The sequence below is a fragment of the Mastomys coucha genome, unplaced genomic scaffold (genome assembly GCF_008632895.1).
Source record: "Mastomys coucha isolate ucsf_1 unplaced genomic scaffold, UCSF_Mcou_1 pScaffold20, whole genome shotgun sequence".
NCBI lineage: Eukaryota > Metazoa > Chordata > Mammalia > Rodentia > Muridae > Mastomys > Mastomys coucha.
In genome coordinates, this window is record NW_022196903.1 from 58,845,064 (window position 1) to 58,871,164 (window position 26,101).

The 26,101-nt window shown below is 41.6% G+C and overlaps 1 protein-coding gene across 3 annotated transcripts in view; it reads left to right on the forward strand.

Moving 5' to 3' along the window:
* Positions 1 to 26,101, forward strand: part of Grid2 (glutamate ionotropic receptor delta type subunit 2) — a 1,405,618-nt gene that overhangs the window by 1,353,041 nt on the left and 26,476 nt on the right. For 2 of the 3 annotated variants that reach the window (XM_031382070.1, XM_031382071.1), the window contains 2 exons: positions 14,497 to 14,737; positions 17,163 to 19,612. In XM_031382070.1, coding sequence (XP_031237930.1) covers positions 14,497 to 14,737; positions 17,163 to 17,585 — 664 coding nt within the window. In that variant the 3' untranslated portion in view covers positions 17,586 to 19,612. Of the gene's footprint in view, positions 1 to 14,496; positions 14,738 to 17,162; positions 19,613 to 26,101 lie in introns of those variants that run through there. The other variant, XM_031382072.1, reaches the window with a different exon arrangement.

Here is a 26,101-nt window from a genome sequence, read left to right on the forward strand (position 1 = left end):
TCGGAGTTCCTCAATTGAGAATTCTTTGTTTAGCTCTGTACCCCATTTTTTAATGGGGTTATTTGAGTGCCACTGTTTTAACATTCATGATAAATCACGTTTGCAAATATTTTCTGTGCTGATGTAGCAGGGAAGTGTCTATGTTTGGGGTAAAGAGAATCAAACAAAGAAAACTGAAGTCTCCATCCTACTGGAATTAACAGTATCGTTGAAATATGAGTGTTGTACATGGGGAAACATGGGTATCAACGATCAATAATACTTAGTAGTGCAAAACACAAACTATTGACCTTAGAGTCATTCTGGCAATATCACACAGTAGTGTGGGCTTCAGTATTAAATGGACAATGCTCAGGAGCACCTTTTCAGAAAGGCCAAATGCATCCCAAGAGATGGCTTTGGTGGTGAGAGGGGAAAGAGCACTCCTGTCACTCATCAACACATTCCTTGTTTACTAAAGCATAGAATATGCCCAGAGCTGAAAATACAAAACTAATAGTGAATGGCACTGCACTAAAGCAAGTTAGCATCTAAAGGAGGAATGACAATGCCAATGAGCTCAAGAGCAATTCTAATGTCCTTAACGAAGTCACAAGGTTTGCTTCTCTAACATTAGCCTGGTCCTTTCCCTGTCCATGCCCATCACAGGAAGCTCTCTTCAGTTTGTCAGTGCCTTCTCCCTCCTGGCTTATTTTTTTTTACAGTGGTTCCTTGATCTAAATTCTTCCCTTCTCTACCCACACGCCTCTGCTTATCTTACTCATTCCTAATTTCTCATCCTAAACATCTTTTCTCCAAGAGGTTGTCTGCAGGCTGCTCATCCTTCCACACAAGGTGTGTGACCTCTTACCCAGTACCTCTCATTGTGCTGGTCCTTTCCGAGTCCATAATCGCACTGCAGTGAAATTACACAGTAGCATAATTGCAGGTTAATGTCCAAGAAAGAATTTTTGTTCTGCTTTCTTATTTTTCCCATTTATAGAAACATCATTTGCACATTCAGGATCATGATAGGAAGATGGTAGGGACTTTTTCAAATGTCTAAAATGAGGAGTGTAACCTAAGGTCTCCTTGAAAAAAAGTTTATATTACTGCCTTAACTCTTTCAAAAACCAAGGCTCGTTCTATCATAGTTATAGCAGTGCTAAAATGAAACATAAATTATTCAAAAATCTAAGGTATAATTTTTGAAGAGTCCAAGTTGTCCTGTTACCAATGTTCTGGAAGCTAACTGAGACTTTAATCAAGGACAGAGGTCATACAAAGAGGCCTTGAGTTGGTTTTCTTTTCCAACATACATCAGTGAAGAACCTCTAACTTAGAAGATGTCACTTGCATCATAAAACAAATCTCCAGCTATTAAACCAGCCTCTCCAACTCTCTCCAATAGTGAACTCCTTCTTTAGACTGCCATGCCGCATTTTGAAAGTTCAATGTTGGTGCTCATGTTGAGGAAGGTGTTTATTCCTTCAGAATGTCTTCCTCTATCACCCTTTCTCTATGAGCACTGCACCTATGTGTGCCACCGTCTTTAGCACATGCAAAGCACATCTTTTCAGGTCGCCTTATTTTAAAGCATGTGTGAAGATTTGGCAAAGCCTGCAGAGTGGCTCTGAGCAGGGATGATCGCTGCCAGTTTCTCACTGCAGAATGAAAGGAATTTCCCCTTTACCCTATAACCCAAATACCACACTGTGCTTAAGGATGTGGCTGACATTTTAAAAGATCACCAAAAGTGTTCTCTTCCCAAATGCAATTATGTCCTCCATCTCAGTGGGAGCCATTGTCTGGGTCTTCTCAGCTCTCTAGCATCTCTCTGTCTAGCTTTCATTATCTTGATTATCTATTCATTTGCTACCCAGCACTCATTTTATGAAAGATCATGTCTGCTATTTCTATAATGAGTGCTTGACTTTTACTGCCAACATAAACACATAAAATACATAATAATTAAAGTTCAGTAGTCGCCAAAGTCTTGAGATCTGTCACATTACAAATTTGATTTTTCAAGCAAATGACTCCTGGAGCAATTCTGCTTTTGCCCCTTTAGGTACTTACTGCAAGACCTGTGGGTACAGGAGTTGTCGGGAAAGGACCATGAATGGGTACTATGTATTTTGAAGTTAAAAATCACCCTCAATCAAATAAAATATCCATAATGTATGGTGGTTCTCAGAGAGAGACAAACTCTTCTCAGTAACTGAATGCAGTACTTTCTCCAAGTGACAACATTAGGTAACTAAATCATGTAGCTTTGGGATATTTAAGTGCTATTTAACAAGCAGCATATTTTTCGGAGGGTTGTGTGCATGCTAGGAGAAGGGAGTCATTGAGATAAATGTGGGTACCATAAATGCTACTGTGTTTACATCTTTAAATGAGGATCGAGGGAGGATGTGCATATTGAGAAACATATTGAATATGGACATATTCAATATGTGTATATTGAACATATTGAGAAAGAAATTCACTGTATATAAATGTTGGAAGTATAACCCACACGTGGGTTAGAAACCTCACAATATACATTAGAAACTTCCCAATAAGTTGATTTATACTGGATAAGGACAGTATTTCAGAGCTCCTCTTCTTTGGACACACTTTTGTGTTTTGATAACATTTTCAAAGTTCCCTAAGTGCCTCATGATAATGAATTCCTCTGACGTTCACTCTAATCACTAAAGAGATTAATGAACTCATGCGATATTCATGTGGTTCTCTGGGGACATCAGGATGTGTTACTAGAAGCATAATGTTTGGAAGTGGATACAGTGGGATGTGTGTTAGCAGAGGATACCAGCAGAGAAAGTCTCAGTTAATGAAGAAGCAGGAAATAAAGAGGCAGGTTCTATTGACAAGGTTCTCTTTCTGAATAATAAAGATCCTGAAGATGTGCTCAAACCAAGCACAGCAATCAGAGGACCTGATGTGGAGAGACAAATAAACCACTTAGCAGTCTTGGGCTTGAGAAATTTTCTTCATCCTGAGCCTCAGTCTCCTTAACTGTAAAATGAGACCATCGTGAGACACAGCAACATCACTAAAGTCACTAGTAAGAAAAAAGGTGGAGAACAATCTGACAATCAAAACAGTCAATTGATTTCATGCCTTACACAGTAACTTTAAGAATCGTATCAAACCCACTGTGACACTGAGCCTGAAGAGGGAGGATCATCACACATTCAAAGCAAGCAAGAACTTAACCTTGTCTAAAGATGATGATCATGATGATCATGATGATGATCATTATCAAGGGAAGAACAATGGTTCAGTGAACAAGAGCAATTGCTGCTTTTCTATGGGTTGGTACACCTTTGGTGGTTGACTGACCCTTTCACAGAAAACACAAACATTTACATTACGATTTGTAAAAGTAGCCAAACTACAGTTATGAAATAGCAATGAATATAATTTATGGTTGGGGTTCACCACAACATAAAAAACAGCATTAGGAAAATTGAGAACTACTCCCTAGAGAATCTGAATTCGGTTCCCAACACCCATAGGAGTGAGCTCACGACTGCCTATAATATCATCTTAAGAGGCTCAGACAGCTTCTTCTGAAATCCACATGCACTCACATTCACATGGGTATACATACATACATCATCATAACAATAATCATAACAATAATAATATACCCTATTTAAAATTCAAATTAAAAATATAATATGTTGATAAGTTTTTTATACATTTTGCAGTATTTTACTTCTAGTACATTATTTTGGTAACAGATATTTTGGATAAAGTTTATATCCACATGAAAATGAAGCCCTCAGGAAAAGATTAGTAGACCTGGGAGGGCTTAAATACCAGTTTCTGAATAAGGAAGCCAGAATTGACTAAGATTTTATCAAATTACATTTTTCTAATCTGAAAGTGAAATACTACATTTGAAGCCACACAGGAGCTATCTTCTCTGAAACAGGACCATGCCTGCAGTGGTTGCTGAAGCTGTAACTGATAAGCTTCCTGCGGGGCCACTTCGGATGTTGGGCAAGAGGGAAGCATGCCATCTTCAGTATTCATAGTAATTGTTTATTTCTAAGTGATGCTTACTACTTCCCTGGTTTTAAAATATTCTCATGCCATTTCTTATGAACGACATGACCTCTTTGCCTTGGTCACTTCTTACTAATGCTGTATAAATCATGATCATTCCCCTCGGGTTCTCAGTTGCAGGACAATACCTACTCACACTCCTTTGACCTCAAGCAGAAGTTGCCACTGCCTAGAAAATTATTCCACAGACTCCAGGCCAGACAAAGAGGGCCACCAACCCAGAGAAACCTGACCCCATGTGAGGGACAGTACCGCCATCAATTGTATACAGTGAATTTCGTTGTCAGTGGGTTCAAATGCAAAATTAGCACATACTCTCTTGTTACTTATTTAAAGATGCAAATGCTTTGATATACTATCAATTGATATGTAGTACGTGGCCAAAAAAGCACTGAGATAAAGGTCACAAACACTATCTCTAAAACAGACAGATAATTTCTCAGATGCAACCTTCGGTCTGGAAGTGAAATGAGCCTTGTTGACTCCAGGGAGTTATTGGCTCTGAGACTCATAAACCATGTCAGCAGTAGAACAGATCAGACTTCTAGGCTGTTTTTGTAAATAAAGCCCATGTGTTTACAGCTGTCTATGGTGGCCTTTACCATACAAAAGTGATGTGATAGAAGCCATATGTCCTACAACGTCTAAAATGTTGGCGATATGTTCTAGATGATACACACTAACTCCTTCAGAAGACAGAAGCTGTTCACCTTCCTGATCTTAGGCAGCCTGGGTAGAGAGGACTGAGGCAGCAAGTGCTATTTTTAAAAAAACCAGTCTAAACAGAAAGGGGTTTCTAAGGATCTGGCTTTCCTGAGATATTAGGTGACAGCAGTAAGCCATTTGTTTCAGCCAATGTTACTCCCCAGTCACTAAGAAACCTTCCATAAGAGAAATGATTGAGAGAATTGCTTGTCTCTCAAGAAGTTGATGGAATTTGCTTTAGCAACTCTGATCTTCAAATTCTGGCTTCAAAGATCAATTTATGGAGCTACAATATTCACCAGCTCAGATCTTAACCTTTGAGAAATACTTTTGCTTCAAAAAAAAAGAGTTTACCTGTGTTTTACAGGACAAGAAAGGCAATGAATGAATGTAAACCAGTTGAAATGATTTTTTTTCTTGAAAGTATCTGTATGCCATTAGCCCTTTTGACAAAGTCACAGAGAAAAATTTTGTAGAGACTCATAAAATGAGCTTAATGCTGAGGGAATTCTAACCCTATCAGACTTGATATGCCAAGAAAATTTTTATTTAAAATATTCCAGAATTTTCTCCTCAGAGATTGTCAACATTAAACATCACCGAGTCTCTTAAAAGTCTTTTTAACAATAAATAAAATAACAATAAGTAAAACTCATAAATTTGTAGAGATAATTTTTGCATATTTAAAATGGTACATTTCATATCATCCTTTCTTAGTTCCAAGTTGCCTCAGTCCTTCCAAATTGAAGAAACATCTGGCATATATTATATGGTAGAGTTTCTATTGTTACATGGTTGAAATTCTCTTCCATGAACATGAGCTGAGAAGCTTGAGGTCTGCAGTCACATGAAAACTAGCAAGAGGAGAGGAAGACTAAACCTGCCCTGCAGTTTCTAACAGTGGGCAGAGGAGGGGCAGGGGCCGGGATGGGCATCAGTTTGAAAACCACAGCCAGGACAGAGGGAGGCCCCACGGGCCCCACACTATCAGAGAATACCTCCAGTGAGAGGAGAGCCGTCAAAACCTCCGTCTTCCTTCCCAGGCTTCCCTTTCTCTCCTTTCTCCCTTAGTGAGGGCTTATAGATCTGCTTCTTGATCCTGCACAGTGAGAGAAAGGTGACATCAGGATGCTATCTGAAGAATCGCCAGAGGCTACATGAAGTCACAGGGGGGACCTTCCCTTTTAAACCTTTCAGAACCGAGGAGTCCCACTGTGGTGATTTACTAAGCATGGTCTCCATAGGTTTATGGGTTGGAATAATTGATCCTCTGCTTCAGAACTGTTTGGGAAGGATTAAGAAGTGTGACCTGTTTCAAGGAGGTGTGTCACTAGGGATTGCTTTGAGGCTTGAGAAGCCCATGCTACTTACCAGTTAGCTCTTTCTCTGCCTTATGCTTGAGGCTCACGATGTACGCTCTCAGCTACTGTTCCAGTACCATGGCTACTTGTCTGCTAGATGCACCCCACCATGATGCTCATGGACCCTAACTTTCTGGAACTTTAGCTCAGATACATGTTTTCTTCTATAAGTTGCTATGGTTACCTTAGTGACCTTTCACTACCTTTACAGACTTTAGCCTCACTCAGTCATGTCTAAGGATTCTACGTAGCCCATCATACCTGAGAACCAACAAAGAAAATCCAAAGCCAAGTGACCAGCAGCTTCATTTCCCAAAGCTATCACAGGGCAGACCTCCACAAATCCAGATGCCAACTTGAAAAAGATGCCAGCAAGGAAGGGACCTAGGATTTGTGGTCCTCTGGGTTAGAGGGCTGTAAATCTAGAGATGTTTTACATTATTTGAGTCAATTGAATTTTAGATCACACTAAGCTAAATTGAGTTTTTATCCCCCTATACAGTGACTGCAGTCCTCAGGAGGAAGACGAACTAAGCTATGCAAAAGCTATGTTTTCTTTGTATACCCAAAGTATTCTATGAACAAGTTTATAGTCACACTATAATTGTATTGTTTTGTTTAGGGGAAGCATGCAGATGACCATTTCCTTAAGATTCTTAACAAATCCCTGAGAAATGAAAGAACTAGATAGTCATCCTTTCAACTGTAAGAACCTGTAGAGCCTTAGCTTACCGGAGACCCCCTGAGTGAATCACATGGAGCCCGATCAGTGCAAAGAACACGAGGATTTTTATTTCAGTGCACTGAGGCCATCCCTGACCCTCAGGAAAGGAGGCGACCTCGCACAGCTTGTTCAATGAGCTTTTACACAATTTTCAGGGCAGCAGCCATTAGACACAATGTGATGGTAGAACAGTGTGACTTTTTAAACTGATTGGTCTTTAGACTTCCCTTGTCTGAAGGTGGGCCAAGGCCCACCCTGCCCGAAGGTAGTTTCCCACCCTGTGTTCTGAGGAATGTTAATTAGCCTTTCCCTTCCTAAAATTCCTGGACTCCTGGTGTTTTTCTGAGATGTCCCTGTTTACTTGGGTCTTACACAATGTGTGTGTGTGTGTGTGTGTGTGTGTGTGTGTGTGTGTGTGTGTGTGTGTGTGTGAAGTGATGTGTGTATGTGGAGAGATGTGTTGGACAGACCTGTGTTCCAGACTGTGTGGGTCACCAAAAAAAAAAAAAAAAAAATCACTTAATCAGGACAGCAATGAGACTGTGGTGATGCAAAAAAACATATGGCATTCCCACTATGTGCTAGTGTCAATCCACTGTGGAATCAGGTGGGGAGGGGAAGGGGCAGTGTCTGTCATCCTTTCCATGACGATAGCTTATGTCTCTAGAAAGTGGGAAAATCTGATTACCAAAGTCACAGGAGCAACTACAAGTACAGTGTGAGGAAAAACTCTTACATTCAGTTTAATTTTTTTTTTAATTGTCTCTGGACAATAGTAGATGTGACTTAGCAGGCAAGTGACATTTTTTCCCCCTCAGATAACCAGAGATGTATCAAGGCTCCCAGGGAATTTAGCAAAGAGCCATGATTCCCATAAAACTTGAAAGGCCCATAACCTGCTGCTATCAAAACAAAATCTAAGTCACCTCTGCAGGTGGGGATTGGCTTGTACTTCCCCTCCACCACCCTACTACACCCACAAACTCTCTCCTTACAAATAAATTAATTTGGAAATCAATTCCTAGACTAGATGTTCAAGGTGGTAAATGATCAATGGGTTAGAGAAGCCCCACACAGAAATGAAGCTATTATCTTCAAAGTGAGCGAATGGCTTTCTCAGAGGCCTGCCTGAATGTGCAGACTGCTTTTATTTGAATATGAAAGGAGGACCCTTCACTTCCCAGCCTTCTGGAATTTGCATCAAGGTACTCGTGGGGCCCAGCTGAGCTAGGAACTGATTTCAAATTGAACCTTCCAATTTTTTGCCGCTCAGTGAGTGTGCAAATATTTGAACACTTGGAAAAGGAAGAAAATGCAATGTTCTTATGAGTGAATCACTCATGTATTCTTTTTTGTTTTTTTCTCTTTGCATCCTAAAGTAGAAATTCCTTTTATTGAATTTCTAGCAATTCGAAACAAAAAGTATGTAGTTATTTTTTTACAGTCCAGTCAATTGCCTCCCTCCTGGTACCCCCTCCCACAGTTCCACATCCCATTCCTCCTCCCCCCTGTTTCCAAGAGAATGTCTCCACTCCTCCCCAACCAAGCCAGGCCTCTGCACTCCCTGGGGTCTCAAGTCTCTCAAGGGTTAGGTGCATCTTCTCCCACTAAGGCCAGACCAGGCAGTCCTCTGCTGTATATGAGTCAGGGCCTCGTACCAGCTCGTGTATGCTGCCTGGTTAGTGGCTCAGTGTCTGGGAGATCTCAGTGGTCCAGGTTTGTTGAGACTGTTGGTCTTCCTATGGGGTCACCCCCCTCCTCAGCTTCTCCCAGTCTTTCCCTAATTCAGCCACAGGGGTCCCAGACTTCAGTCCCTTGGTTGGGTGTAAGTACCTGTGTCTCTCTCAGTCAGCTACTTGTTGGGCCTCTCAGGGGACAGCCATGCTAGGCTTCTGTAATAGCATCAGTAATCAGTAATAGTGTCAGGCCTTGGATCCTCCCCTTGAGCTGGATCCCAGTTTGGGCCTGTCACTGGACTATCTTTCCCTCAGTCTCTTCTCCATTTTTGTCCCTGCAGTCCTTTTAGACAGGAACAATTCTGGGTCAGAATTTTTGACTGTGGGATGGCAAGCCCATTCCTCCACTTGATGCCCTGTCTTTCTACTGAAGGGCATTTCATCTAAGGTCCCTCCCATTGAGTACTGATAGTCTCTCTCCTCCCAGATCTCTCCTACTTTCTAGAGGGACACCCACCTCCCACCCCACCCCAGAGGTTGCATATTTCCACTCTGCTGGCCCTCAGGGCTTCTCTCCTGCCCCCCACACCCCCATACCTGATCATATTCCCCTTTTCCCCTCACCCTCCATTCTCCCACCCAGATCCGTCCCTCCCTCTGCCTCCCGTGAATATTTTCTCCGCATATTCTTAATGAAGAGGAAAATGCCTGAACCGGTCTGGAAAAAAAAACAACAGACGCGCTCGCTTGGACGCACGTGTATGCTCGAGCGACAGAAAGTAAACACACACACACACACACACACACACACACACACACAAGCACTGCGCGATAGTAAGGAGCTTTCAAGCTGTACTCTCCTCCCATATCCCAACCAGTGAGCAAGACAGCACCGTCCATTGTGTGCGCGGTCTCCTCAATTCTCACTACAATGGCCCTTGAAAGAAAATGCGACTGTCATTACCCTGACCTTTAAAATGGCAAGAATTTTTCTCACTGCATTTGCGCATCCCAATCTAGTAGCTAGGTTTGTGACTAATAGTTAAAGTAGTTTACGGCTCAAGTGTCTGCTTCCTGTGTTTTAATCTCGCCCACAGGAAACCATGGTTGCAGAGACGCTTAGACCTCTGTGAGCCAATACTGCCACCTTGTGGAACTCCTGAGCATAACAGAAAATCCTGCCTTCCACAAGGCCCAAGATTTTACTATTACATTCTTGAATTCACACGTATACGCGCGTGCGCGCGTTTACACACACACACACACACACACACACGCTTATATCTAAACGGCGAAAACTCTCCCCTAGGTGTGCTTTCAAGTTTCACTTGCAAAAGTACTTTGAAGAGGGGCTGGTGAGATGGCTCAGCGGAGAAGAGCATCGACTGCTCTTCGGAAGTTCATGAGTTCAAATCCCAGCAACCACATGGTGGCTCACAGCCATTCATAATGAGATCTGACACCCTCTTCTGGTGCATCTGAAGACAGCTACAGTGTACTTACATATAATAAATAAATACATCTAAAAAAATACTTTGAAGATTTACAAAAATTCATTTTGTTTTTTTTTTTAAAGAAGGAAGGTTACAGTTTACTGAGCTTACTCCAACTGGTCCTTAAATAAGCTGTTTTTAAATGATAAAAGGGAATGGAACTTCCCTTTTATCCAATGGAACTTCTGGAAGCATTAAATAGGAAGGTTGTGCAGAACTTCAGGCCTACAAGCCTTACAGTGTTCTATCCGGAGCCAGCCTGTATCTCAGAATGTGATGTGGCATACTCAGAGTGTGGCTGGTGTGTGAGTGGGGAATTCTATGACTCAGTTTCCCCATATATCTTTGAAGAAGGGGTCTCTCTACAATGCCACAGCCACCGGAGCTGTGTAGTCATGATGTCTACCAAGTACAAGACTTCTGTGGCTTCTCGGAACTTGAAGGGCTTCTAGACAGGACACTCCATTCTTTCCCTGCCCTGTGAGCTTCAGCTATTTACATGAACTTAAAACCCTACAACTAAAGCCTTCCAATTTTCTGCATCTAACTCCATTAGAATTTAAATAGATGCAGTATAATTTGTATGGTTCGATTCTTATTCTAAGTGAAAATATTCCTCAAATATTAAAAAACATAAAGAGACTGAGCAAACATAAGTGAATGAAATACAGAGGTTTCAGTCATGATTAAGGAAAGCTAGGAGGTTGTAATCTCATCCATGAATGAAAGACTAAAGCTTCACAGAGTGAAGACACTGGAAGACCAGTTCTGCCGGGCACTAGGTCATACTGCCTGAATGTACATTCGTGATGGGGAATTAATTTTGTGCACAAGAAATGCTTGGCATGAGTCTCTCTTGAAATATTTATTGCATGGATTGATGGATTCATAGAAAATGGAATAAATTATAAAACGACCTCAGTGATGAGGAAAAAAGAAGAGAATGTGAGTGAGGACAGAGCTGGCGTAGCAAATATATGCATATTCGATCAATAAATACCCACCTGGACACCAGGAAAAGAGCAAGTGGGCTTCTCGAAAGAGCTCAGTAATCACAGGTCACAGGCAACTGTGAAGGACAGTAAGGGCTGTGGAAGACACCTCAGCATCCCAGACACTGACCCGTGTGATGGCAGAAGGGGATAATGGCTAGGGCTGGGGTTCTTGGACTTCTGTATCCATGTGCCCAAACAGTCATGAAACTGAAGATCACAGATTTCCTGAAAAGGAGAGATGTGTCAGCACTGAACTCATGAAGACTTCATTTTTCTTGTCACTGCCCCCTAAACAGGACAGTATAACAACTCTTCAGATGGGCCTGTGATCTTCACATAACGGGAAATCAAACCGTATAAGGGATGATATATGAGCAATTTTTTTGTTGCTAAGATAAAACACCATGAGAGAGATTATTTGGCTCTTGGTTGCAGAAGGGTTAGAGTCTATAAGAGCAGGGAGGCAGGCAGCAAGTAGCAGGCACTGCAGCAGGAGCAGGAAGCAGAGAGCTCCCAGCCTTAACTGCAAGCACAAAGTAGAAAGAGAACTGAAGAATGGGATGAGCCTTTACGCTCTCAAAGCTCACCTACAGTGATGCACTTTCTCCAGTAAGGCCACACCTCTTAAATCTTCCCACGGGGTTCTCCAAATGGGGAGTCAAATGTTCAATTGTATGAGCCTATTGGGGGACATTTTCACTCAAAACACCACAGATGGTGTGTATCTGGGGAGAGAGTGTTCTAGGTACAACATGTCATCTTATGTAAGCGACCTGAGTTTCCTCCAGCTTTGAAATCCACTAGGGGAAACGTGGGACTATTCTCCACATATACTGAGGGCAACTGTATTCTCATTGAGCAAATATTGCTGTAACATTCTTTTATATTTCATTATAAACACAAATTTGAGCAGGATTCTTTCTTCAATGCTAACTAAAGTTTTCCTCTGGGGTATCTAAAGATGCTCTGACTATTTAGTGCCTTTTGATAAGCAAATTCCTAAAGGACACTGTGTTGTTTCTATTATGATGCAATGAACCATTAAATTAGCATTATGCTATTAGCAGAAACTCTAGTGTACAATATGGTATTGTTAGCTATAAGCAAATGTATAGCAGGTCTCTAGAAATTATTAATCTTTCCTTTGTGTGCATGCATGCGTGTGTGTGTGTGTGTGTGTGTGTGTGTGTATGTGTGTGTGTGTAGGGTGGCGTTTGTGTTCATACATATATTTGCACATGAGCATGGAAGCAAAAGCCAACCTTTCCATGACAGCATATAAATTGTTTCTTTGAGACAAGGTCTCTCACATGGCAGCTTGGAACTTGCCAAGTTGGTTGGCCAGAGAGCCCCCAGACAGCCACCTGTCTCCATCTCCTCAGCTCTGGGATGATAACGTCTGCCAGCATGCCTGGCTTTCCTCCATAGATTCTGGGGATCAAATTCAAGCATCGTGCTTGCACAATGAGCACTTTGCTGAACAAGTCACCTCCCCAGCATCTATAAAGTATTAATTTTACACAACTTAATCTCTAAACTAGCTTCTTAGCAGTATCAACATCATTTAAATGGTAATAGTAGGTATGCCCAGCAAGAATCCTTGATAACATAATTGTGTATTTGGAAGAGGCTCATACCTGCCAGCAATTGCCACACGTGTATGCTTCTTGGGCTCCTTAAACTGGAGCGCAAAACACAGTGTTAACTTAGGTGGAGAGCTAAAATGAGGACAAATTGAAGATATCTGAGGAGGGCTGAGCTACACAGAACCATAAGGCTTTCTTTTACTGCAGGTCTTGGACACTTACTAAGCTGACATTGAGTAAGTCCCCAAAAGGGTACCACAGTTAATGACCACAGGACCTCTTCCTTGGGAAGGCCTTGTAGGTGTTTGGGAATTCTGAAGGTACAAATGGCGAAAAGCTACTACTCTCCACACTCAATTTCATGGTTTCAACATATCAATTCACCTCCCTTTTATGACAACACTCCGAGGGAGCAACATTTGAAAGGTGGATTTCATGAGAAAAGACAGGCAACCTAGGCAGTGTGGTACTGTGGGAGCTGATGAGGATGTGGGATGACCCATCCTCTGTAGCCCCAAGCTAGTCACGCTGTTCTCAGGTGAGCTGTGAACCTTATTGCCAGGTCTGAAAGATCTTTCTCTGTCCTTTTGTTATCTTCTGTCCATACTGAAGACTTAAGATAGGAAGAATAGGGAGGAACTTACTCCTAGACTGACAAAGCTCCTCCCTCTAAGCTTTTAAAATCACCATTAACAAAGAAGATATGACCCAGGGCCAGAGCACAAATATAGGACCACATACCCAAAAATTAACCATATAAAAATTACATGTTAAACTGATGACTCTGTCTGACTTCTTATCTTGACAAATGCATCTGAGAAATAAACCTTGATAAATATCTCTATGATCTCCAAGTGACTTGCTTGTGTGTAGCTGGGAGATCTTCAGAGACAACAGATCTCCAGCACAGACACTGGCTTCCTACCTCCAGACTCTAGAACCGGATGCCAGGAAAGAGTGGGCAGCAAGAATTGTGTGCTCCAAAATCCAGTATAACATCTCTGAGTCCTATGTGCTCTGTGTCCACTTTTCCCAATTGTTACCCTGTAGGTTACTGGTGCCCTTGAGGCTGGCTCTCAGGGAATAAAACTAAATACCTGGGGGATGCTAAGGTTTTGGGCCAGGAATCTGTAGAACTGCTTTGGCCTTGGGGAGCATGGCTCCTGCAGAGGCAGTTCAGCAGGAGGTACACAGCAGGCCAGGGGCCTACATGGAATTTGGGAGGTTGGGGTTGACTCCCCTGTGTGAACCACACTTTGAAAGAGTGCAGCCTTTCGAGGAAGTGTTCTTGTTTGAGTTTTAAACCACCTCTGGCCCCTCTGATCAACTGTTTTTCTCACCTCCCAGAGGAGGTAGGCTACATTCCCTTTGGCATTAAAAGGAAAAGTGAAGAGCTGAAAATGATGTATTTTATGAACTTCAAACTTGTCCCAGGGCCTTCTCCACACCATGATAAATAATAGAAGTTTTATTTTAATTGAATTCCTGTGTGTATAGCAAACACTGGGTTACATCACACCTGTGTTTGGCTAGAAGCAGCCAAGGGCTCTCCTTCAAAACACCATGGTCCAGAGCTACATTCAGGACCCTTCTGGAGAAAGGCGCAGGTCTGTATCAGCACCAGACCAAGTCAGAACAGCACCTCCCACATGTAATTTTTAAAACATACTGCAATGAGTAGGGCAGGAGCCACTAGACTTCCCGTGGAAGTAAAGTAATAAGAGAAGGGAGGGAAGGAGGAAGAAAGGCAAGGTAGAAGAAACTCCATGGTTTTGGCTTCCCAGTACCCTGCTTACAAACTCCTCTAGTGAGCTAGACCTACCATCTCTAGAGGGACGATCATCGCCGTTCAGTCACCCTGGCTAAAGTCACACACACTGTTCTCCATCCCCAGGATCCTGGAGCTGCAGCAAAGTGGCGACATGGACATCCTCAAGCACAAATGGTGGCCTAAGAATGGCCAGTGTGACCTGTACTCTTCGGTAGATGCGAAGCAGAAGGGAGGAGCCCTGGACATCAAGAGCCTGGCAGGCGTGTTCTGCATCCTGGCAGCGGGGATTGTGCTCTCCTGCCTCATAGCTGTCCTCGAGACGTGGTGGAGCCGGAGGAAGGGCTCCCGGGTCCCATCGAAAGAGGTACTTGAACTTGGGCCCCAGATAGAGCTTCCAAGCATCTGGTGGTTATATTTTCAGGGAGAAAGGGATAACATTGGCAACTGCTCTTTCTGCTTTCTTTGAAGATTCCACATAAGCATGTGGGAAGCAGAAAGGTGAGCCAATGCCAACTCCCCTTTAGGACTCTTGGGGTGAGTGAAGAGCAGGGGTATTCTCTGTAAGACTGGCAATTTCCTGTCCAGTAGCAGGCTTTAAAATGCTGAGTCTCAGGCTAGATACTGACGATCATTCAAGGCTATGATCTCCTTGGCCCGGTTAGCAAAGATGCCTAACAGTTTCTTTCAGTTCCTTAAGTTGTAGATAAATTTGTGTCTTAAGGACTAGGCCAAAAAGACCTCGGCAGGATGCTTTCTCTTCATCACAAGTCACTGCTTCTAGCTATGTATAAAGAGCTGGAGACTCGACTGTGTGTCTGGGGCTCTCCTATGATGCCAAGTATGCCCAATTCACATCAGGAAATCATTCTGGATTCTGTTTATCTCCCTGACTGTGTCATCAGCTTAACTCCAGGGCCATATTCAAGTTTGTATAGCTATCTGCAAGAATGCTTACAGGATTGTACATAATTCCTTAGTGAAAGGAGCATGTGAGATGCATCCATTACCAGAGAAAACATGAGCATAAAAATAAAAATAAAATAAAAAACAAAAACAAACAAAGCAGAACAGAACAAAAACCCACTTGGCTCAGTTAATGTTATTGCTGAAAGCTTGAAGAGTCGATGTGAAGAGCAACCTGAATTTATTCAGTGGTTCAATTTGAGGGTCAGTTTCAAAGAAAGTTTTAAACTTTCTGCCCAGCCCTGGGCTGAGTGATGCACAAGGAATTCCGCAGAAGATTGGCTTTGATGTACAAATAAAAGTGATCTCTCATTTGTATATGCATGTCTGCGCGGTAGTGTTGCCTTCCAAACACTCTCATCTACACAGTCTAAGGATCCATGTAGCTCCTTAGATGCAAAGTAGATTAGTGCCGTTTATAAGAACAGCTTGGCTTACCTTTGCTTCCTGCGTGAATGATCATACACAATCCCACTATGTGGAGACTGAATTAAAAGCCAATCAGGTTTATTGTCATGTCTTCTTCGTAGCGTAAGCATTAGTTTCTCTGCTGGCATCCATCCAAAAGCAAAAGGCCACATTAATGCAGATTATAGCTGAGACTCAACTTCTTCCAAACTCTGGAAACGAGGGGCTCATGAGCTCCTATTTTTTGAATTATTACAGAAGATATTAAATGTTTGCATTGTTAGAGCTGTTGATGGATGTCTAGATTACAGTTGCCGTGGGAACCATAAAATTATACATTTCAACTTTCTGAAGTCTCAGTGATAATACTGCATTAATGGATGTTTTTATTGGATCTTAAATGAGAAAGAGGAAGGGAAAATAGGACTGTGAACCCCAGCAGGTTTTGCTGCAAAGTACTACATGCATGGTGGGAAAACATGTACCTACTCTAATTTCTGATGGCCATCCCAGGTTCTGGGAAGAACTGTTTTCTCCTCCTATGACTAATGGGCATTTTTACAACCCATCAATTTAATTTATTGACCTTGGCTCTAAATATCACAAAGGAAATTTTATTTCTTCTCAATTCTATTTTTCCGACCCTGAGGGGTTTGCATGTAAGATCTCTCTCTGAAACTCTGAGGCTTTACTGCCTTTTAAAAAGCAAATAAATAAAACTTTTTACAAACATACCCACTTAGCCTAAAACTGACCCTCCGTTAAAGGTATTTATTCACATGTCCTGACGTGAAGGGATCTCTGGATGCCTCTCTGACCTCACCGTGGCCAGATGCAGGTACTGGGTATATATATTCGCTCTGTCAAGTAGTCTCTCTTGTGCTGACTCGTTCTCAGGAACCTCATAGATCTGAGCTGCAGGAAACAACGCTTTCCTAGTCATTGACAAGTTAGTCCAAAGAAACATACTGTATATATCTCTCTCATCTAAAAACGAAAAGTTGAGTCTAGGCATAAATGGTAGAAAGGATCAAAAATCCATTTAGAAAGAGACTCTGAAAGAGGAAGCATGTACAAAAAGGGGTGACAAGGGTTAAGAGGTACTGGAATCAGACCTTCTGCGCGTGTCCCTGCCTGAGCCTGTTTGGTGTCTTCGTAGCTGCATGTGGCCTATGCTCATTTGAAAGCTCCAGCTGCAAGCAAAGTATTTCTTATAGATACTTTATCTCAAAGCCCTGACAGTATTCCCAGAAACAAGCCCAGCGCCTGTAGGGGCCCAGTCAATATCCGCTAAGCCAATATGCCCCAAAGTTCAGTTAATTACATGTTTGCTGAACGACTTTAAAAAAAAAAAAAAAAAAAACCATGGAAGAAGCTAGTACTGATGAGATCCTTATTTTCTTTTTCTTCATCTCCAGGATGACAAGGAAATTGACCTGGAGCACCTCCATAGACGTGTAAATAGCTTGTGCACAGATGACGACAGCCCCCATAAACAGTTTTCCACCTCGTCAATTGACTTGACCCCTCTGGACATTGACACTTTGCCAACACGACAAGCCCTGGAGCAGATCAGTGATTTCAGAAACACTCACATCACCACCACCACCTTCATCCCAGAGCAGATCCAGACTCTTAGCCGCACACTCTCAGCAAAAGCTGCCTCTGGCTTCACTTTCGGCAGTGTGCCTGAGCACCGAACTGGCCCTTTTAGGCACAGGGCCCCTAACGGGGGCTTTTTCAGGAGTCCTATCAAAACAATGTCATCTATTCCTTATCAGCCTACTCCCACTCTGGGGCTCAATCTGGGCAATGACCCCGACCGAGGCACGTCCATATGAACAGCAGACAGCTCCGCCCATCCTAGGACTCCCCCAAAGGAGCAACTGTAATGTGGGACTAACATGGATGTGATGTTTTATTTAAAAGAAATCAGGATAATTAGTAACAATTCTAGTTCTTTCTCTCCCCTGCTCTACTTCTTTTTCCCCCCTTTCTCCCTCTCTCTGTCTATCACCCTTCATTTTTTTTTCATTACTCAACTTGTTCCCCAAGAATATAGTATTCTAGGATCCTATTAGTCTGCTTTTCATATACTGTACTTCAAGTATAGGGATTGGGCACTGAGTCACTGAGAACACTCGCAGGGTTGACTTTGCATACAGGGCTCCCATGCACCCACCATTTCCTCTGTTTTGAAACTCTTGCAATAACTTCAGTCTTTCTCCATCTTCAGCAGCATCCACAAAATCCTCCACTGCTGTCGAGTGTCCTTTAACTGTGGACCAAAGGCAACCCCTGCAGTGTCTGTGAAATGATTTTGAAGACCCTTCAGGCCACGCAATATGAGAATGCAGTTTTGTAGGATTACAAAAAAAAAAAAAAGCCATTAATCTGCCAGTCAAGACTACAGTTAAAATCCCCTTCGCACTGCAGCAGTGCCCATCCCCTCTTCATGTGATTGTACAGTATTCAAACTTTTTCTTATGTACAGTAAACTTTACCATATGGCAAAGGCCTTTATTGTGTTAAATAACTTAGTATCTCATATATACATATATATGCACCTATATAACGTGTATATATATATAAATGCAGCCATTGCTATTGCAATTCATTTAATAAAGCTTTAGTTTAAAAACCAAGCATTGTGTACAGGAGCTATGGCAGCGCAGGAGGCCTTTTCAATTGGAGAGGCAGGTTGCTTTAATGTCACTCTGACCTGCGTTGTTTGCCAAGAGACTATTTTATAATTTTGTTATTAAAACATCCAGGGTGACTTCATCTTTGTTCCTAGATGTACTCATTTGAATAGGTTTTGCGTTCATTACTCAGCAGTGTATAAAGCTAACCTTGATAATTTTACCTTTTGTTAATTATCTAAATGGGAAATGCCATTAGCTGAACCCCACACACAGCACAGAGAGCAGAGTTTAACCATAGATCACGGTAGGTTCAACATCCTCTTCCAAAGCTGCGAGCCAATCACTGTAACTGTAGCTGGGGAGGAGGGGAAGCCCCTTCGAAGTGTCGATGTGGCCTTATATGTGTCATACATCATCCTACAGCAAACACGTGACAACCATCCTGGGCTCTCATCTGAACCCCTCTTCTACCCACTTCTACTTGGAGGTGTCCTGTCTTTTTAAAATCAGTGCCAAGTGTGTCAGCAGGGGCGATGAGCAAAAACCAGTGCCTCATTGTGCACAGTCCTCTAAAAGTAGCATTCTTATCTGTTAGAAACATAGAGTGAGCTTCATCTGTAATCCTTAAACTCGACGTGGTAAGTAGGAAGCAAGAATTTATCCTGTGTTTTCGGGCAGCAGTATGCTTACTTTAATCTCATTCATTCTGTGGCTAGGATTGCTAGAGGATCCTGCCTATGTGATTTGCTTTAGGAGCAGTTAAGAGGTATATTCTTAAGGTGTATTCTATTTTGATCTAATTCTGTTTCTGGGGAGCATCTTGTACTGTCACTGTTTTTGTACTAAATCTTCAAATATTGTCTACTGTGTCAGGCAGAAAACGTTCTTATCATGAGAAACCACTTTGTTTCCAGGGTGACGAGTCCCACGGTGCATGCACACCTTGTTTCCCTGTGACATTCATGTTCTCATTTACAACTCTGATTTTCAAACAGAAAAAGTCTTTACAGCTATATAGGGGCACCCCAGATGCTGCAGTGACTTCAGCTATCAACAAACTGTTAACCATGTACAATACTGGAAATAGGCTGATTTTGATGTATTGCCTATTCTTCAAGTACACAAAACCATTTTGGAGGCCTCAATTATGAGTGGCAGAGCTTTCTGTGTATAATTTGTCTACATAATTTGTCTAATAAAAATGTTTTCTAAACTTGCTCTCATACTATTGAAGTCTTAACTATAAAAGTAAAAGATAGTGATCTCACTGATCTGTCTGAACCACCTAAAAACACTGACTTTATTAAAGTGTAGAACATCTACTATAATTAGCAGGTCACCAAAGTGAGTGGCTCTCTAGAAATGATGATTAAAGATGCCCTAAGCCAATCAAAGACTGCTAATCTGATACTCAAGACTATTTGAACCAAAATATATTTGTTTCTCTTCGTGGATGTCTTTGTGAGCACTTTTGGGGGGAAATTTGTCCTGTCTTATAGAAAAAAAAAGCAGCTGCTGTATTAATAGCAAAATAAGCATTTGTAACATGCAAAGAAGAAAGGAAGAAAATTGAGGGTAATTATTAAACTTTGGGCTTACTAAAAATTGCTTTGGGCTCTTCAAGAAATAATCACCATGCCAAATCTCTTAATTTGAAATTTTATTTAGGCTCAGACATTAGTTCTAAGACACTATTATTTCTACATTTGAACACTATTGTCTCTCTTACAGTTAACTCAATGGATATATGGCTATAAAATAGGATTTAGATGAAAATCTCTATTCTAAAATTCCATCGAGATGCTTTTTCAATGTGGGGAGGAGGAGAACCTTTACAAATATAGATTCTGCCTCTCAATTTATGACTGTGAGAACATGGCAGTCTAAAAAGCTGTTAATTACCCAAATGCTAGACAGTTTAAGATTTGAAACTGGTGTGGAATTTCAGCTCTGAGATTTGGGCTCTGCCATGCATCCATTACATTCACCCAAGTACTCACCCAAGGGGCCGTGGATATAGGGCAGAGGCAGAAACAAAAGTGCTTCCACCTACTCCCACAGAGTACACACTAGAGATCTCTGGCATCCTCTCCTTGCTCATGTGGGTCTTACGCAGCCATCTGAGTCAACAGGTGAGGCGCAAGCACCTGCTGCCTCTATTCAGGGTCATGGCTTTAGTAGAAGGAATCCCTTCTCTGTCTAGGATCAACTCCTTCATCCAGAGTTTGCTCTACCTGTACTCTTTAGATCAAGATTGCTATTGCCATACAAATACTTTGTACCCAAGGTACTTCATTACACTAAAATATCCTATTTCATCTATTGGTGAATCAGCACATTTTCTGCACATTTATGTGCAATCAGACATACAAAGAACATTGTGAGGCTTCCCTTCTTGCTATATTACATCTCCCTATAGGCAACTTATTCTATTCTGAATAGTTTTTTCATCCCCTTTATCTTAGGATTAGGAGCTCCTGAAAAGATACTGTTACAAAATAGACTTTTCTGAATGGTATTTTGCTTCGTTAATTAAAAAGAAAGAAGATGAAAAAGACTAACTGGCCCATCCATACTTTCCAGTTCTATTATTCTGCCTGAAGAGCTAGTTATTACTACTTTATAGTCATAATTCTTGGTGAAACACATTTTGGATTACAAATAGTAACTAAGGCAGGGCTAAGAGCTTATTAGACAGTAAGCACATAAATTGAAATGAGATTGCTAAAATTTTAGTCTTTTTATTTCTTAAATTAGATCCTACAGCCAATCTAAGTCTTTTGACCAGATGCTATTTAATGGCTAAGAGTGATGGTCATGATTACCATTTTAACACATTAATAGATATCCTTTTAGTAACTCCTTTAGCAGAGTATATATACGCTCCCTTGATGGAAGCAACTCCCCTGACAGAAAAAAAAGTAATTAAAGCCATCACTGATGGTAGATTTGATAAGTTTCATTCAGTCCTGTTAGCGTGCACAGAAAACTTGTTCTGTGAATGCCATAGTGAGTGCAAGGTGGTTAGATAGATGGGCCCATGCTTGCTAGGGATTCTGGATACACATTGCCACCAGCCTTTGTCTTTTCTCCATACTGAAATTCAGGATACATAGGCCACCCCACAGCTTTTCAGAAACAGCAGAATGCATCACCCCCAATCCACTGCAGCCCCTGTGGACCTTGTGTAACCCAACCTAGAGCAATCCATTCTAATTGTTCTCAAAAACCAAGGTTGTCTGTCTCCGGAGGTTCGGACCACCTCCACAACAAAGCTTGGAACATTTCCCAAGATGCTAATTTTCAGAAATAATGCTAAGCCAGAAACAAAAGTAGACTATTTAATGGTCTATTATTAACAATACCTGTCTACTATCACTGCTACCACCCACGTCAGAATGATACAAACCACAAAACTCCCATCTGTCCCTACAGCACGATTCACTTGGGATAATTAGAACTTTACAAGGTTTTAATTACTTTGCTTCAGAGACCAAACAGTTTTAATCGGGATCTTCTTCACCTTGCAACTGAGTCTTCAGATGACTTTTTTTTTTTTTTTTTTTACCATTGGAGACACAGGACACAGGGTACCACAGCTGTCTGTTGTGCTGCAGCTTCTCGCCCCATCTATCCTTCAGAGTTGAGAGAACAGCATAGGTGGGTTCTCCCTACCACATGGACAGATGTGGGTGAAGGGAGCTCAGGGTCTCATTTTTTTCATACAAAATTCCTATTTTTGTTTCCAACAGTTTGCATCTATGCTGTTACCAGTAAATTGCTGGCAAAGCAAAAACTGTCCAAATTTGAAAACTTCCCTCAAATCTGAAGTCTCTCTCCTGACTCGTATGTAGGATTTAGAACTAGTGCCTCCTTTTTAACTAATTTTGCACACTTTGTGGGATTCCTTCAGAGTGTAGAAGAGAAAGTGAGGAAGGTCAACACCACTATGTTACCTCTTCTAACCTCACAGAGTCCACATGGCTGACTCCGCTTGATCAGAGACTGAAACCTGGCCTGTTTATGATGAAACCACACAGACTCCCACTTGAAATTACCAGTACATTTCAAAGGGCTGAAAATATCCATGGTGTGATTAGAAAAATCAATTTTTTTCAAGACAACGTCAATTCTCATTCACTTAAAACTAATTAAGCTTTTGGAGCAGCTGCTTTAGAAAAAGAAACAGATGTCACAAATCAAAACTGCCAGCACCAGAAAAGAGAGGAAAAATATTGCTTTTAATAAATATTTTTCCTGTCACAGATTTGAAATAATACAAGTAGAAGGCAGATGTTAATTTTTCAAATTGTTACATTATATTCGTGATTGGCACTACTGAGAAAAAATAAGAATTAAGTAGCTACTGTAGTGACTATGTTTAATTTTTTTAAAACCACACATCAATGTTGTTTTTAAGCACAGTAGATACACAGTTTGTGTGTATATGTATAGATATGTACACATAAATATATATATGTAAATAAATATATATGTAATATATATATATAAATAAATATATATGATATATATATATATATATATATATATATATATATATATCAAAACACATATATAACCAGAATGAGCCACATACTAGGTCCATACATTTCTAAGCATTCACATTCAATTCTTTTGCAGAATCAAAGTTGACTTTGAAATGAAATTTGTAGCTTCATTGAAAGAGTTAAATAGGGCTGGAGAGATGGCTCAGTGGTTAAGAGTATGTGTTGCTCTTCCAGAGGTCCTGAGTTCAATTCCCACCATCACATGGTGGCTCACAACCATCTATAAGGGAATATGATGCCCTCTTCTGGCCTGTGGATATATAAGCAGCAGAGCACTCATACATTAAATAAATAATTAAAAGAAAGTTTAGTATATGTTTGTTCTTAGATATAAAAACATGCTGGAATTAATTTGAAAACAGAGGTTACATGTTTGGCACATCTCCCCTTTCTTCTTCATGCCAGAAGTGGTTAATGAGTAATGAAGGTGTCTAAGTATCTGTCGGTTACTATTATTATAAAGCTTCAGTCACATCACCTAAGAAGTTACAGGTAATGACACACCTACTTGAAATGTCAGACACTGAACAACCAAGGCCGAAAGCTCTTCCAATATAGTAAGCACGGCACTGCTACCCAAGTCAACGCACCCCAGGTAAAAATGCAGAGCTAATAAACACCAGACAAGGAGCACAGCAAGGTGGACACTCAGTTCTCCATGGCCGAGCGATCCCAAACTCAGTCCCACCTGACTTCTTTATGGAAATGCCACACCAAAGACTTTTCGTAAAGGCAGAGACCCACGAGAAAGCATTCTCACACTTTGAGCCTCCAAAGTGTTGGATGAAGCAGGCGGCAGTTCAAGCACAATCAATATTCTAATTCTTCCATGCTCAACAAGTTTACTAAGTGAAACTTGTAAATATCAATCTATAACAAAGGTTTCCTAATGTCTGTTTAAACGTGAATACATGTGCATGAACACTAGTGAAGCTTCTGTGAGCTAGAAGATGAGAGACAAACAACATCCTGAAGTCAGTCTGTTGAAAACTCACCTACCAGCAGCAGGCGCCCTAGGCAGTTTCCTTGAGCCAAAAGATCCCCCCACTTCTCAGGGCAGGCTGCACCCCTGGGTGGCAGTCCTCCCTACATACTCTGACTTTTCAGAGAGCTTCCAAAGTTGCAAGGAAAAAAGGAAACCTTGGGAAACTTAAACAAAAAATACATGGCATAAGTAACATTCGTGGATATGAATATACATGCAGTCAGGATGCAGGATGAATTTAATTGTCAGATTAACATGACAAAAAAAATATTCTCTGGGGATAATAAGGGGAGGCTATAGGCTGTGTGAATGAGATGTTTTCATGGAGTAAGCTGGAATTTAGTGTAGCAGGGGTAATGTGGAAAAGCCCAGAAAACATTTTCACACTGATAGGCATAGAGCAACAAAGACGTGGTTAAGGAAAAGAAACTGGGAGGAGCGAGAAGTGGATGACCACCAGGTATGAAGTCTGCCCGAAATGTGTCAGGGGCAGTGACAGTGTGGCACAGCCATGATCCAGAGAGCTAAGGCTGGTCTTGGAAATCTCACCCTCTGTATTCACCCATCAGCCATATAGCCAGTGCATACTCAGGGCACTGCTTTTGTACAAGAGGATAGATAGCAGTTTAAAAATCAGTAATAAATTAAATAAACAAACAGGGCAAGGTACACTATTAAGGCCTGAAATTCCTGTCTTCAAAGAACTTACCATTGACAGAAGCAAGATAGATCTGTAAATAACTAGTCAATTACAAGGTAAAGGCAGCAGAGAAGAAACTACAACGCAAGAGCAGGGGCTGTCAGGCCCAAATGGAATGGGAATGTGCTACTGCAAAGAGAGTGGAGAGGGAGGTCCCACTGCAAACTGTGTATTTGAGGGGAACTGCAAAGGGAGTGAGAAAGTTAACCATGTTGGGATTCAGGAAAAGAGGATTCTTGACTCCAGGGACAAGCAATGCAGATGCTCTGAGGTTAGAGTATAGAAGGCAAGCTTAGGATGCTGTCAGACAGTCCACACAGCCAGACCTGAGTGAGTCATGGGGTTAGAAATGATATAGGGCAGGAGTTGACAGGAAAAGCAAACATCCCACCTGGCGAGGTGTGGTGGGATACTGTGAGAATGTAGGCTGTTATCCTGAATGTTCCAACAGAGTGTAAAGCCTGGTACTACTTCAACAGGTCTATTCGCACCCTCTTCTGTCATTTGGAGTATTTCAACTTCAAGAGCATGGGAGAGTTGGTACAGTGGCTGGCCATTTGGACTTCAGACCATGAACTACCTGAGAGTCCACAGTTTGGTTGATGGTCACAGAGGCTCAACCCAATAAAATGCATAGAAACCTACACTGGGAGACACTGCAATTTGTCACCAAAATGGAAACACCAAGAACTGTATGTTCTTAGAGGAATGGTTTGAAAAGGTTAAATGTGTAGCAGCACCTCATTGAATAGAAGGAAAGGGACCAGTAAAAAGCTCGATGAGGGCCAATGAAATGGCTCGGTGGGTAAAGCACCAGTAACATAAACTTGCCGGCCCAAGCTCAGTCCTCTGAGGCCATGAAAACGTAAGAGGAGAGAACTCACTCTCAGAGATGTCCTCTGACCTCCACACAAACACTTAATGTATATGAAAATCACCTCCATGCATATAATACTCACATGCACACATGTGCACACACATACACACATGCACATACACAGTAAATTCAGAAAGGAAATGAACTTTTGGAGGCTTATTCAAAGTCATTTGGCTAAGCATCTTAGTCAAAAGAGAAAAGAAGGTAGAGATGGTAAATATATTTGTGAGGGAGAACCAGAGGAATGTGAGAGGTTAACTGAATATGAGTATGAAGGAGAGAAAGTTGGAGATGATTGTGTTTTCAAAGCCAGATTCAAAGAGATGACAATCATTGAACAGAAGAGCAGTCAGATCCCTGTCCCTTTTCCTCAGCTGAGATCTCTGAGAAGAAAGATAGACTGGCGATTGATATCTATCTTCTTTCCCTGTGAACATGCAAGGTATATTTGTAACAGGTGGTGGGTACCTATGAGTGTGAATGTTACAGAGTTCATGATTTTAAATGGGGCTCCCTGAAGTTCTGGGGGCTTTTCTCAGGATCTAGGAGGGGGACGGTGAAGGTGAGGCCCACCAGGGTTCA